Source organism: Python bivittatus, unplaced genomic scaffold, assembly GCF_059951505.1.
Source record: "Python bivittatus isolate LINGU-HERP-01145 unplaced genomic scaffold, Pbiv_v1 ctg000060_np1212, whole genome shotgun sequence".
NCBI classification, from domain to species: Eukaryota; Metazoa; Chordata; class Lepidosauria; order Squamata; family Pythonidae; genus Python; species Python bivittatus.
This window is the reverse complement of record NW_028277044.1, coordinates 9714698-9731227: the sequence shown is the minus strand read 5'-3', so window position 1 is coordinate 9731227 and position 16530 is coordinate 9714698. Positions and strand designations below refer to the sequence as shown.

General features: G+C 35.3%; 1 protein-coding gene and 1 pseudogene across 7 annotated transcripts in view; one reads left to right on the top strand and one right to left on the bottom strand.

Moving 5' to 3' along the window:
• The window catches only part of FGF14 (fibroblast growth factor 14), a 303346-nt gene that overhangs the window by 89461 nt on the left and 197355 nt on the right, over positions 1 to 16530 (bottom strand). For all 7 annotated transcript variants that reach the window (XM_088136479.1, XM_088136478.1, XM_088136480.1 and 4 more), the window contains one exon: positions 2006 to 2116. In XM_088136479.1, coding sequence (XP_087992605.1) covers positions 2006 to 2116 — 111 coding nt within the window. The remainder of the gene's footprint in view (positions 1 to 2005; positions 2117 to 16530) is intronic.
• LOC148216433 (uncharacterized) lies at positions 11768 to 12505 on the top strand (annotated as a pseudogene).

The window sequence follows — 16530 nt, the reverse complement described above, 5'->3', positions numbered from 1 at the left end:
TGCAGACGGAACTTTAAATTAGCTCAGAAACTCTTCAATTAATGCCAGACAGATTTGGAAACCATAAATACATTTGTATTTTTTTTTGGTCATATCCTGGTTCAGTCACTTCTAGCATCATGTATGAAAATAGTACAGCAAACCAACAATGTGGTTATTGAAGAACTACATAGACAAAAGAATTTCTCCACCTTGGTTCACCTGTGTGGCATCTCTACTTGGTGAACTTGGTCTCCAAGTGCAATTCAAAGTGCCAGTTATTACCTATAAAGTCCTTCATGACTTACAGTCAGGTTATTTGTGGGACTGTCTTTCTGCCTGTCCTATATGCTCCATAGAATGGGCATACTGCAGATCTTTTTCTTGAATCAATGCCATCTGATGAGATCTAGGAGAGGTACCTTTTCAGTTGTGGCAGCTGCCCTGTGGAATTATCTCCCCTCAGAAATTTGATCCTGACCCTGTTAGTCTTCAGGAAAGCTTTGAAGATCTGTCTGTTCCCTCAGGCTTTGGGCCAGGATGTTAGATAAAGCATCTTGGGAGGTGAAGGATATACTGATGTGCCCTGACTTTGTGTTTGTTATCTTCGTTGATTTTGTGTTGTTTTGTTCTGGGGATATTGTAATGTTGTTTTTACTATTGTATGCCACCCAGAGTCACATTTTTACAAGATGGAGGGCTACATCAATCAATCAATCGGTAAATTTGCCTGTGCTGAATATGCTACATTTTGAGAGGAATATCAAACTTAGTATTCAGAAATGCCATATTCACAAATATCGTACATTAAGCAAGAGAAAACCTGAGGAAAGGGGCCTGAAACTTTAGAAATAAGGGAAGAATGTCTTTTACAGACATGCAGTCATAATACTTAGCATTTATATAACAGCTTCAGGAAGTTCAAAGAAAAAAAATAACCCAGTAATCTTTACAACCATTCCATAATACAATCAGTATTATAATCCCCATGTTACAGCTAGAAGGATTGCAGTTATATGAGAATTCTTTACCTAAGACCTAAAGTGTTGAGCTTTGGTCATATCCTGGTTCAGTCACTTCTAGCATCATGTATGAAAATAGTACAAACTGTACTATTGATACAAATTGATACAAATACAAATTTGATACAAATAGTATCAAACCAACCATTTGATAATATATATGAAAAGAACTAGAAAAAGACTGGTAAATTCTAATAGCACAGATTCTTTTTTGTTGCAGTTATAATGGCATATAGATGTGCAGAACTTAAGAGCAATGGTGGATTGACCCTCTTCCCCTTTATTTCTGGTCTCCAAAGATACCACAAATCATGCCATTTCAGAAGAAATGAAATAGAAATTTTAAATCTTGACACAAAAAATAAAAATGATATCCCTTCTTCTCTCCCATCCCCAAAAACACCTAGAACCTCAAAGAAAAGTTGATAGCACTGTGTGATCATTCTATTCATGGTGATTCTTAGGCAGTACCTACTTTTTTTTTTGTTTTTAAGTGATTTCAGGCCACTATATGAAAGTCTCCCTGAATTATACTTTAGCAAAGACTGCTGATCAAGAAAGCAGTATTTAAAGAATTCAGACTGAGGGAATGTGTTCTGGAGTGTTGCTTACAAGTTTTCTCCAGTCTTTGGCAGACAGGAATAGAGCACTCACTAGTTTAACTCAATGATGGTAAAAGGGTGGGATGGCTCTTTTCAGTTTCTGAGGACCTTCCTAAAACCAGGTAGCAGAAATAAATTTCAAGTCAACAGAGCAAGTGTTTCACACAAACCTGAAACTATTTTTGTTAAGCTGAGTAGGCCTCCAGTAACTCTCTTTAAGAGATGCTTCTTCTTCAGATATGAAACAGAGATTATTTTAAAAATAAAATGGCACATCAAGAACCATAAAAAACATGGAAGCCATACAGATGATGGATGAATATTCATCTTGGAATGGTTACCTCTACATTGTGTGTATGTGTGTCTGTGCATAGGTAACGAATAGTTTCTTAAAGTACTTACTAGAATTAGTGCTGTCATCCTTGGTTCCATCGAGACTTCCATCTGGGTGCATTTGCAAGTAGTAGCCTTGCCTGCAATATAACCTGGTCACTATGCCCTTGAGCTGGGGATCTGAAAAGACAAACATATATTGTCACTGGTCACAAAGCCTTTACATAAGATACTCCTATATCTCTCAGAAATAGATTAGAACTAGGTGTCAGGTGTCAGTCCCATTAGGTACACCTGACCAGGAAATCAACACCACATGAAGGCTAAAACTACTTTTATTGGGATTGGTTATAATCTTGCAAGTTGGATTATGCTGTTCCTTCTCATGCTTCAGTAAATTTGGGAGGTGTCTGCCTGAGCTGCTTCTTAATGTTATCTTGTTATTCTGGACTTTAAAAATGTATCAGCCCTGGGTAGTGCTTCCTGAATATTTACAAGATTATCTTCCTTACTTTCTACACATGGATATCCTTAAGGTCTGCTTTTCAGCTAGTACAATCAAATAGCTAATACAGTTTTAGTAGCCATGTTGCTCCAAAAGAATAGCAATGAAGTGGGGAGAAAACAGTGTTTTATCAGGAAAAGTTATTCACAGCCATATTAAACATGTTTTCCCACTATAGATGAGCTAATAATAGTTAACAAATAGGTGTTCATTATTCCAGTCTTCTATCGGCTGATAACTAATAGCACATGAGTTGTTAATAGATTCAGATGAAAAAAAAAAGACATCAATTTCATGACATTCTTTTTTTTTTTTATGTTGAGGTTTTTGCACATTTATATATTTTTGTAGGTTTTTGTACATTTGGTTCATCTCTGTACTAATAAACATCACAGTAATATAAGGTATTAACTTGTGCTGCCCCACAGATTCAAAAGAAAATTAGCTACATTTTAGTGAAAATGTTTACTTGTAAGACAATGAGACCACATAGAGTTCATTGGCTGGATCTTGGGCCTGTGAGATATGCTGATGAGTAACACTTGGGAACATACTTAGCAATAAAAAAAACCCTCTTAAGTAGAAATAGAGAAATACTGGGGAAAAATCTTAAGAACATCAAAATAGAAATGTTGTTTCTTCAAACAGAGGCTTTTTACTCAATTACTCGTCTCCATTTTCCAGTACAAAGTTAATTCTCACTCTTCCTTTAACAACAGCTGTTAAAGCTCACTAGCTCTTGTTTAAATCCTGTTATTTGTAGGAAATGTGCAGTGGCCCACCATTTATGTATTTAAACTCTTGCAACAATATTAAACTAAATGTAATGCATCCTGTCAACTTTTACCTAAAGAGGACATTTTTTTCAAGTTCCTACCCTTGCTCTAGAATGTACTTTAAATACTTCTAAAAATTTAAACTTAGTAGAGACTCTTTATTACAATGTACTAGAACAGTTAGCATAAGCTGGACTTATGCTAATAATTAAGGTCATGCAATTACTGAACAAAAAATTCTCTTTTTCTAGTTTACATTATTCATTAGTAAATGTAGTCTCCTTTGAGACAAACTTGATTTCTGGTGTTTTCATGAACAGAGTCATGTCAGTTTCTTGACAGCAATATGGAAATAGATTGCCTTTCTTTCTAGCCTACAGTCTGGTATTTCCTGGTGTTTCCCATTCAAGTACTAATTAAGTCTGACTTTGCTTAGTTTTTCAAGGTCAACCATGGCCAGCTATGTGCTTAATTTATTAACAAAGATACCATTTTTAGTTTGATTAGCTAATAATGAGCCAACTTTTACCAAATAACATTAAATATTAAATGACTTCATCTCCCTTTTCCATCAAAATTGGTGTCCAAGAAAGATAACAGTAAACTAAACTTATTTAAAATACCATTCATATTTAAAACACCATTAAGGTCAGCTTACTCCAGCTTAAACTTGGCAAAAACTATGATGACACTTGATGTAGCACAATTAGATAAGAATCTTTTGTATTAGAATGAAGTCACTTTAAGCAGTTCTTTGCTCTCTGTCAATATGAGAATGTAGTACCTCCTATACTAACTGCAGTTAAAATCTGGTGTTTCTTTTTCCAAATGTTCTCACAACTTAATGGACCCTTATGCTTGTTGCTCTCAGCCTTTCTGCTAAGTGGCAATTGCTTGTTGACCTAACTGGCATTCCTGCCCTGATAGACTCTAGATTTCAAAATAACTCCCACAATCATGAATACAGTTATGAGTGCAATAAAACAGCACTTATCCAACTCAGGAGCCAAACCAGCTTATATGTTAAAAGTTTATATTAAAAACTGACTGCTTGTGCACAGTTAACAGGGAAAGAGCTAGGACTTTGGAATATATGTGGTGTATATGCAGGTTATACGGGCAGTAGGAAACGTCCTGTTGTGATAGTAAAAGTTCACACATAATATTGGAATCAGTCCTTGGTTTCTATTTGGAAATAGAATACTTTTGTGGCATACATTTGCTCACTGAGGTTAAATAGCTGTTAGACGGACCTACCAGCTAAAGTGCCAGATTTATATTCTATAGATTTTGGTTCAAATACTATTGTAGTCTTGCACATATGACAGAATAATTACTCTATGTTACAAATGAAGCTGTCTTATCATGACAGGCTATTGGTCCATCTGGGCCAGTTCATTCAATTCCGATTGATAACGTTCTTTAAGATTAGAGACAACAGTGTTTCCTAGACCTTCCTGCAGATGCCAGAGAATGAAGCCATCACTTTCTGTGTGCAAAACATGTGCTTTACAACTAACATCCTTATCAAAGATAATAATATTACCTTTGAATTGTAGTGGGTATTAGAATTCATTCAGAAAATATAAATCCTTGTTTGAGGGTAAACTTAATAATGATTCAATTTTCCCCCAAATGTTATAAACAAGACTTAGCAAAATTCAGTGCAGTTCCACTGTGTCCTATCATTTCTTCCTCTCTGCAACCAAGACTGTAAATGATGACCTTCAAAAGAAATTTAGCATAGTGATCATAGAACGTTATATAAATTGATCTTTAACAGGATTGCTGGTCCATGTTACTATAGGCAATATATATTTGCTATATAGATATATATAGATTGCCAAAAGCAAATAAAAGGCATTTGAATTGGCCTGGAACAAAGATTACTTTTGTTTTCAAAGCTGATTGTTTTTCTAAAAAAAGTTTTTACTTTTTATTATTGATTAAACAATATTGTATTTTTAAACTCTTCTAAGCTATCTTGGAATATTAAACAAATATTATGATAAAATTCATGCTGTAGAAACAAGATAATGGTTCTTCTCAACAGTCATACACTGTGCATTGCCCCATGCTTAATATATGCCAGCTCTTTGAGGTAGACCAAGTCAGAAAACAGACACTACAAGTATGTATATATGTATGTATGTATGTAAGTATTTTTCAAATTTGTCACCGCCCATCTCACTGTGGAGTGACTCTGGGCAGTTTACAGTAAAAACAGAATAAACATTAATTAAAATAAATAAATAAATAAATATTAATTAAAATATGTTAAAACCAAAATTTATGGTAAAACTCATGCTGTAGAAACAAGATTATGGCTCTTCTCATCAGTCATACACTGTTTGTTGCTAACACTAAAACCTGATTGATGTAGGCTGTAAAATCTTGAAAGCCTGACAGAGGTTTGGGGTTTTATCCCCCCCCTGCCCTCTTATACTTAAGAGAGTTAAGGCAGGGCAATTTTGAATTTTTTCTCACCCCCTCCTGATACAGAAGAGGTATGATTGCATGCATTTGTTAGTTTAATGTCAGCCTCAATGGAACTCTCTGTGTCATTTTTTCTGTTCACTTCTCACAAGAAATACAGAATATTCTGTAGAATTCTACCAAGGGCATAATCAACAAGTAACTCAAAAGCTCCATCAGTCATGGAAGTATGTGATTCTAAAACTGTCATGCATGGACTAAACTTCCATGAAAATCAAACCATGTAATCCATTTTAATTTAGTCATCTCCAAAAGGGCAAAGACATAGGAGAATGACAGATCCATTTATCAACTTGTTTATAAATTTTACAGAATCTAACCAATCTGTGTTAATATGATTACTAATGTAGAAGCATATACATACCAGTTGATTACATTTCTTTTGTAATAGAAGGACTAAAATAGAACAATAAATATTAAAGGATTCCCATATCCAGTAGTTTCTGTAACTAAGAAAAAATAATTTGGAATATTCAGTCTTTATATTAGAGTTGTCATCATTTCATCGGTTGACATATTTTTTGTGCATATCATTCATCTCTATACGAGCTTTACATAAGTTCCCATAACTCAAGGTTTTATCCCAAAGCTTCATATGAGAGTTAAAGTGACTTGCAGTTTGCAAGCTAGAAAACATTAGCACATTTTCCCATCTGGCAATCCTACCTATGTATCAGGAATGAATGCAATTCATTTAGCCACACTTTTTCAGAAGAAGTCCCTTTAGAATTTTAATTTGTAAAACACCCGGGAAAATTCAATAGATCAAATCTCCTCATTCATCCATGAAGGGATCAAAAGGGGCTGTGCAGTTGTAGATAACAGCCCAATTTGCAAAGCTAAGTACAACATTCTGAAACACAGACAATTTTATATTGTTATATAAAGGAAGCAGCTTCTATAATATAGAATGGCAGGGTTCCTTAACTTGCTATTAACTTCATTTATTCATTGCCAGAATGCATAAGAGTACATGAGATGAAGTGATATATTCCTTCTGGTTAGATATGCAAAAGCATCACTCCAAAATGCTATTGGCATAGTTAGAGAGCATACACTGCATGTGTTTCTTCTTGTTGTTAATGTGTGAATTGCACAAAATATGGAAATGAACCACTTGATTACTTGTATATCATTTAATATTTCCATGTATTGACAGACTGAAATAGAATTGCCATACAGAAGGAAAAAAAACCCCTGACATGGCTAATATGCTGGCAAAAAAAGAATCCAGTTATCTTCCAAATTGTTTAGCCGGGAGTTTGCAATATATATCCTACACAATAATTATACAACAACTAGGGTCAATATTTATTTTTAATGTGTGGACTGTGCCAAAATATAAGTCTTTCCCAGTCTGCTGTACACGATATTTTGGCAATGCACACCCATCCTTCATTTCCTTCTGCTATTACTCCAAATAACGCAATGGTAAAACTTTGCCAAGTTCAACAAATATATTGTGTTAAGTTTTTACATCTACATACAGGTTAAGTAATTTCAGCTCAGCACATGACTTTTTATGCCTAAGAAAGATACCAGATATTTGTCCTTTTCATTATAACAATTGTATTATCATGAAAGCTTCAGGTTTTTCACTTTAAACAATATTCTCACTTAAATAATCCCTTTCTTTCTCATAAAGAGAGGATGTGGAATTTATTTTTTCTAAGTTTATCCCATGGTCTGCAACTCAAAAAGTTCCAGTTCCTTGCTGCTATACCTTTTAATCTGACACACTGAAATCCAGAGTGACCCACATTTCTCTACAGAAGAAAGACATCTGGTCTGTTGGATCTGAGACAAAAATTCAATGAATTGTTAAAAATGGCTATATTTTATTAGGAATTATGATGATGGGAGTTTCTAACTAATTTCAAGTTTATACTTACCACCTCCAACCAGTATATCAGAAACCAGGTTGCATGGTTATATAAGTTTATGTAATAAAAAAAGTTATGAATATCTTCCAAGAACCATTGGCATTCATTATGGTTTTGTCTTGCAAACAGATCCAGTGTTTTTATCCGATATCACTACTTAAACTGAATGAAATGTTCTTCTATTAAGAACCAACCATAACATTCCCAAAGTTGCTAGCTCAAAGGTTGTCTTATTTGTTTTTTGTAAGGCAGGGCTAAGAAGTTAGTTTCCAAGCTGCCTATGGACAATACATCCACACATCTGTAGCCAGAGAGGAAAATAGACTGCTAGTTCTTACAGTTAAGTAGTGGGAGGGTTTCTTTCAAGGTGGCTAGCATAAAAAATAGAGTGGTATAGTCTTCCTCAGCCAACGTAGTATTTATATTCTCATCTTGTTGTATCAAAGTTTCCACCAACTCAGTCCATGGTTACTTAAGTGAGAAGTGATGAAGCACATTTGAAGGATTATGCTTAAAAGAAATCCATATTTCTATAGGTATTCTGTCCTTTTTTGCAATTCTAAACTATAAGCTACATAAAGCACACATTTCAAACAGAAAGGTGATATATAAACCAGTAAGTAGTAAGCTTGGAAACACTGTTTCAGACCCCTGCACAGCAGAGTCAGCTGTATATGATACACTCAGGATTACACAGTCAGGACCAAGATCTGTATAGTTTGGCCAGAGAATCCTAACCCTAATCCTAAACCCTTCAGGCTCTTTATCAGGTTTTTAAAGGAATTACAATCTTCACTGCAGTAAATCCTAGGGTAGGGATGGGAACGTCTATTTGAATTTTTTCAATCTTTTAAAAAGTTTTCTGGATAAATTAAGATCCCACCCTTCAGAATCCAAGGGTACTGAAATATTCCTGGGATTTACTGCAGAAAATATTGCAGAACTCATGATGAGGCCCCACCGACAAACTAAGAGGAATTGATTCAACTTCCTCAAAGCTGATGCTATTAGTTCTGAGATGAATGAAAGCAATTTAAAAGATTACAACTTAACTGGATTTTAAAATTTTACATTCAATTTGTTTATTTTGTAAAACCAGCTACTTTGGATACTGATAAAGATACTGATTTGAGAACTGAATTTATTTTATTTCTATGTAAAATTGTAATATTTAATTTATTGTTTATACTTATTGTTTATATTTATATTATGTATCAATATATTGTATATTGTATATTATTGCTCTAACTGTATACCAGTTAGAGTCATTGAGACTAAAGTGGTAAATAATAATAATAATAATAATAATAATAATAATAATAATAATACTACAGTCCCCCATGAGGCACTACCTTCACCCCCAGTGAGGCACTACCTTGACATGGTTGTGGGGCTTGCATGCTCTGAGGAGGATGAGAGCTATGCCAGTGGTACAACCATACTGGAAAGGTCTTCTCAGAGGAGCCAGATGAAGAGTGTCTCTCCTATAAACAATATGGTGAGACACAATTTACAGAAACCTATACTGGATCGGTCGTCACCCAGGTCAACAAGGACCACGGTAGGTGTTCTAGTTCCTGGACATCTGGTGAGAAGTGAGCTACAGGACTGTTGGTTGAGCAACCAGGGCCAGCAGCTCCAGAACTACTGGAAGAAAAGTTGTTTACCTGTCACAAATATATAAAGACTAAAAACAAAGAAATAATGATCTACTATTACAAATCAAGTCCAACGAGAAGAGGATATCTGAAAAGAATGCACCACTTCTGGAAAGAACAACATCCAGAATCAGAAATAACAGAACAGAGGCTAGCACATCAATGTCGATTTATAACACAAGAGAAAGTATTCACAGAAGTAGAATTGAAAGAATTGCAAAAGTCTACCCAGGGCAAAGAAATTGAAGCCAGAAGTAGCTCAAACAGTAGAGTCTTCTCCTTAGAAAGAACAAAGCCCCCTAAATAAAAAACAACAGGAATTGAAACAAAGAATAATTGAGCATCTAGAACAGCACAAAAACAACAGAATAAGGTTGCCTGCATTGAAGCTTGTTACAAAGAAATAGCTAGCACCAGTATTAAATGATGCCAATACTGTAATATCAAATATAAACACCAGCTCACTGCAAGAAACAAACCAACTGATGTACAGCATGGCTGCAATTGTAACTGAATACCTTGAATACAAAATCCACAAACAAGAAAAAAAGCCAAACAGTGCACCACTGAAGTGGAAGATCTGGTTGGAAAATAAGATCAGCATGCTAAGATCAGATGCAAGCAAGGTAGAGCAGATGAAAGAAAAGAAGCTGAAGAACAAAAAGACCAAAGAATACCTAATCAAGAAATATCACCTAGAAACAAGGAAGATCATGGAAGCACTGGAAATAATAAAGCAGCAAATAACAGCCATAGCCAAGAAAATTAGCAGATATGAAGCTCAAATTGCACACTACAGGCATAATCTCCAATTTCAGTCACATCAGAAACGTTTCTACCAATCCATCAATGGAGACACTGCAATAAACCAGTCAACACCTGACAGAGAAGAAACAATGCAATTCTGAGCACAGCTATGGGACAACCCAAAGAAATACAAAAAGAATGCAGCTTGGATAAAGGAGGTGGCTAAGAATAAAAAGAAGCTGAAATGAAAGAACTTGTAATAACAGCACAAATGGTGGAGAAAAGGGCAAGGAAGATCAATAATTGGTCAGTACCAGATGAAGATGAACTGGATGATTTTTTGGTTGAAATATCTGACTGCTCTGCACCCACTCATTGCCAAGCAGTTTAACAAACATATTACAAGGAGGTGAAATTGAAGATTGGTTAACATCTGGCAAATCCTACCTGATAACGAAAGATCCAGTGAAAGGGGCAACACCAGGTAACTACAGGCCAATTACCTGCTTGCCAAAAACTTTCAGATTGCTAACTGGTATGGTAGCCGATGTAGTCCAACAGCATCTAGTTGAAAACAAACTCTTTCCATCTGAGCAGAAAGGAAACTGCCCAAACACAGAGGGACAAAAGATCAGCTCCTAACTGACAAGATGATTTGGAAAAACTGTAAGAGAAGGAAGACCAACTTGAATGTAGCATGGATTGATTACAAAAAGGCATTCAACTCCCTACCACATGACTGGATAATCAAGTGCCTAGACATAAGAGGAGTCAGTAGGAACATCAGAAGCTTTGTGCAAAGATCAATGGCACAATGGAAGACAATGGAAGACACAGTTGCTGGTCAATGGTGATAGACTGGAAGAGGTTAACATTAAGAGAAGAATCTTTCAAAGACACTCACTGTCACCACTGCTGTTTGTCATTGCACTGATTCCTCTGTCAACAATACTGAGCAAGTCAGGCCATGGCTACCAAACATCAAAAACTTCTGCCAGATTAACCTACCTCCTTTACATGGACAATCTGAAGCCGTATGGAAAAACATCATCTGAAATGGAATTGCTGCTCAACACTGTCCAAATATACAGCCAAGATATTGCAAAGGAGTGGACTGGACAAAGGTGCCACCTTTACCATCAACAGGGGGAAAATAGTGAAAACTGAAGGCATCAAGATGCCCAATGGAAATAAGAGTCTGGATGAAGAAGATTACTACAAATACCTGGGCATCCTTCAGGCTGACAACATCAAGCACACTGAAGTCAAGAAGAATTTTAGTAGTGAATACATCAGAAGACTGAAGAAGATCTTAAAGTCCAAACTCAGTGGCGGAAATACCATCAAGGCAATTAACACCTGGGCAATTCCAGTAATTCGATACACAGCTGGAATAGTGGACTGGACTCAAGCTGAATTAAAAGTCTTGGATAGGAAGACCAGAAAAATAATGACAATGAATCATGTCCTTCATCCATGCAGCAACATTGACAGACTCTACTTACATAGAGCATAGGTGGGCATGGAATGTTGCAAGTACACCAGACAGTTGAAGAAGAAAAAAGGGCATTGGAACAATATCTGAAGAACAGTGAAGGAGATGCACTGAAACTAGTACACCATGAAGGCTTAGTGAAGGCTTACAAAGAAACCAAACTGGCCAAAGACCAGATGAAGAATAGAAAAGAGACATGGCAAGGCGAAGTATTACATGGCCAGTACATAAAAAAACTAACAGGCAAAGTAGACAAGAACAAGACCTGACGATGGCTAAGAGCAAGAAAATTGAAGAGACAGAAGGGCTAATTCTGGCTGTATAAGACCAGGCATTAAGAACAAAGGCATATACAACTAGAATTGAAAAGATAGCAAAAGTCAGCAAATGGTGCCTCTGCAAAGAAGCAGAAGAAACAGTGGACCATTTAGTTGCCTGCTGCAAGAAGATCACACAGACTGACTACAAACAACGGCATGACAAAGTAGCAACATTGATGCATTGGAATATCTGCAAGAAATACCATTTGCCTGCAAGCAAGAACTGGTGGGACCACAAAACAGACAAAGTAATAGAAAATGAAGAAGCTAAAGGGCTCTGGGACTTTAGAATTCAAACAGATAAGCACCTGCCATACAACACCCCAGATTTAACAATTGTTGATAAGAAAGACAAAAATGTCTGGATAATGGACATTGCAAAACCTGGAGACAGCAGAAGAGAAGAGAAAGAACTGGAGAAAACCACAAAATATAAAGACCTGCAAATAGAAGTAGAATGACTATGGCAAAAGAAAGCAAAGGTAGTTCCAATAGTTATGGGTGCCTTAGGTGCAATCTCAAAACATCTGGAGCTCCACTTGAAGACTGTTGGCACTGACAAAATCACCATCAGTCAATTGCAAAAGGCAGCTTTACTTGGAAAAGCTTATATCCTGCATCCTTTAACACCATCAAACAACAATATCTGCCTATGCCAGGTCCTTGGAAAGGACTCTATAGGTGGATAAAAATGCCAAATCCACTCTAAACATCTGGCTTACTGTGTGACCAACTCTAATACTTCAGTGTTACTGTCACCTTTTAAAAATAATTTGACTTAAAGAAATGTTAAATTTTATAAAGCTATCAAAATAAAATTTATGGCTTGCATTTATTAATAAATACATTTATAAATATGTAAAATTGCATGATTTGCATTTATGACTATTCATAGTACTAGAAAAAATGCAAACATTTAATTACTATCTAGTATAGAAATGGCATTTTGCCCAAGTAAAAAATACTCTGGCTTTCCTAATGTTCTGGACATTTGATTCATAATCCAGCACATGTATAACTGGCTTCCCATCTTTGTTTTAAAATAAAGGGATTTATATACATGCACTCCAATATTTTGATTAATTTCCATGGGTTTGTGTCAATATATGCACGGACCTTCTAACTGATGGGATGTTGGGAACAGTGGAAGCTGTTTGGAATGGAGTGAAAAGAATTGTGACCGAGTGCCATCAAAGTGTGTAAAGTTATGCTAATAGGAAGCCTGAAAAAGGATACTTGATGGAATGGGAAAAGAAGCTGCTGATGAGAAAAAGAGAGAGAGAATAATTGGTGCAAAAATGAGGACAAGAGAAATATATTGTATAGTGTTTATATAGAGGGAAAAAAAGATAACTACAAAGAATGGGATCAAAGTAAGTAAGGAATGGTTAAAGCAGAGAAAATGTAGTGATGTTAATTTTAGATAATTATTTTGGAAATGGGTGAAAAGGGCTAAATAAGGGGCCTCTAGCCAAGTGAATGGAATGAAAAATTAATGAAATTATTTGAGCTAAAATAAAATAAGGGAATGCTGGAAGGAGTATTTTAGAAATTTCTGTGAGAATGATAGTGGGAGCTGGGTTATGTGAGGGACTGCCTCTCCCCGATTACATCAGCCCAGCCCTAGATTTGGCGGGAAAGGTATGCTACACATCCCATCAGCCAGGGACCTGCATTTAGTGGGTCCCAGGAGGCAGGACTTCTCTGTCATGGCTCCGTCCTTGTGGAACATCCTCTCCCCTGAAATTAGGCTCGTCCCTTCCCAGCTGTCATTTAGGAAGTCCCTCAAGACCTGGTTATGTCATCAGGCCTGGGGGTCTTTGGGAACTGGAGACATCCTTAGATGGCTCCACTAAGACTGATATTCTGCTCTGTCCATGCTGCTTGTATATTTTACAATTTTAAATTTTTAAAGTTTTTGATCATGTCTGCATTTTAATAATCATTTTTAAAAATCTTTTATAATGATTGTTTTTATCCTTTTGTTATTTTATTCAATTGTCGTATGCTGCCTAAGGTCGCTTTGTGTAAGATGGGCAGCTATATAAATGTGATATATAAGTAAATAATAGTGATATGCTGAAGAGTGGAATTGAACTGAATACTGTAAATGTTAGTCTCCTAGAAAAAATGATGAAAATGAAATCTGTAATGTTGTAAGTATCCAGGAAAAATTGTAAGGCTGCAGAGGTAGAGAAGGTAACTGAAGAACTGTTAAAATATAGATGTGATTTGCTTATGAAGTGGCTGTGTGATTTGTTTAACGTGTATGTGAAGGCTGCATCTCTGCCTGACAATTAGAAGAAAGCTATTATTATTTCTCTTTACAAAGGAAAAAGTAACAAGGATGACTACAAAACTCGAATGTTTTAATGAATGGTTCACATTCAACATGGAGTAAGACAAGGATGTGTAATGTCCCTTTCGTTGTTTAATATATTTATGAATCAATGTAAAGGGAATGCTTGTGGTGATTTATCGGTTGGAGATGTGAATCTCTGCATACTTTGGCATGCAAACTACACTATATTGTTGGGAGAGAACCAAATGATTTGCAGTGAATGTTAGGCAAATTGTAAGGTGCAATAAGGAGAATAGATCTGAAAATGGATGATATCAAAGATAAAGTTGTGTTTCATAGGGAAAATTATTGCAAATTATATGTCAATGGCAAAAAAAAAAAAAAGAGAGAGAGCAAGAGAGAGAGAGAGAGAGAGCAAGTAGATGAAACTGCGTACCTTGGCAGAATGTTTATTAATAATGGGGTAATAGATGGAGACATTTTAAGATGTGTAAATGCTTATTTATATTATTTTATTTGGAAAATTTATACGGCTACCCATCTTAAGCACATAGCTCTGGAAAGCTAACAATGTAAATACAAAATACAAAAGTTGTGGCATCACACACATCCCAATCTCCAAACTTGCCTATATCAGGTTCTACTAACAACCTGGCTATTAGAAAGTTAGGAGATAGTACGAGGTTTCCTGTAAGAATTGCATGTTGAAAGAAGTGGCAGTGAATATGACTGTCCTTCTGTGAACTTTATTATACAGATATGAGAATGGGGGACATCAGCAAACATGAAAATGAATATGGCAGGAAAGGTTTACTTAAGAGCTTATGTGGTAGAACAAGAAGAGATTAGTGGCTACAATGAATGGGGACTGAATATGAAAGTGAGTGACCTGTAAGAAAAGTGTTTATTGAGAGAGAATGAATCAGGTTGGACTGCAAAACAAATACATGAAGAAAGAGTGAATGGGTCAAGAGGAAGGGGAAAAGCAAGAGAGTTATGGATGGGTGGAGTTGATGATATCCTCAAACAGGGTGTAAAGAGTGAAAATCAACGTAAGAAGTGGTGTAAAGATATGGACAGTTTTCAAGGTTTGAAAGTTATAGCAAATGATATTTGTTTCAAGTAGTTAATTATATTTTCTTTTTTATTATCATATGTCTTTAATTTATTTTGCTTACTATTTCTTACTCCTTTTCTGCACTTTTTATAACTTTGTTAACACCCCAAATGGAATACCATGATGGATATGTGTGTATGTTCACCTACAAGCAAGATTTTAGATTCTATTCCATTTTTATTTAGCTTTTTAGCTAAATAATCATAACTTTTAGATGTTGTACCAAACCATGTTTATATGGTACAACTGTTTTATTTAGAAAATGCATGAATTACAAAATGTAAATCTTAATTTAAATGAATTATTTAAGCAGGGTTTTTTTCTTGATTGAAATCTCTGATTTAAATTGCCTTAATTTAAAACTATAGGTCCCAATCTTACATTCTTATATTATTGTAATATTTGCATAGCTATTTTATCAGTAGGGCAGGTATAGAATTAGCTTTGATTTGAATAATTTCTTAGCAAACACATTCAGAGTAAATTATTCCAACATATTTTACATTAAGTATTATTATAAAGTATATTTCCACACTACATCATTTTTAAACCTAGAGTAACTCCCAACTGTACTTCTATTTATAAAAATGTATAATTTTACAGAAAACTCTGTCACATTATAAAATAGTATTAATGCACTAAATTTGGTAATGCAAGAATCAGAATGTAAGAATTGTCACTTTGACAATTTCTCCATGAAATTCCAGGGAACAAAATAATGCAAACTGTGACTAATAAAGCAGTGAATTCCAGAACAGTAAATATGCAGAACACATTTTAAATATTCCTCCAATGGATCAAATTTTATTTTATTTTATGTAATCAATTTGTATAGCTGCCTATCTCACATTTGTGACTCTGGGCGGCTCACATAATTAAAAGCAACCAAATAGCACACCAGTAAACAAAGTACGAAATCGATAGCACAATAACCCCTTTTAAAACCAAATTAAAAACCCAATTAAAAACCAAAAGTAAAACCAAGAAACATAAAAAGTAAAAGTCATGGATCAATCAGTATAGCTATCTGGCGGGCTCCAAACTATAACCTTGTTCCTAGGCATGTTGACACAACCATGTCTTTTTAACCTTTCGAAAGGCAAGGCAATCTAACCTCCATGAGTGTGTGTGTGTGTTAGACTAGACCTTTCATGATCTGGACATTTTATGAAATTCACTTCAAAAGACATAAATGCTCTAGGATGTAATAAACAGTGATCACACTGTATTTCAATCTGCTGTACTCCCGTCATGATATAGCTTCCCAACCTGTAGATGAGACATAGCCAAAATGG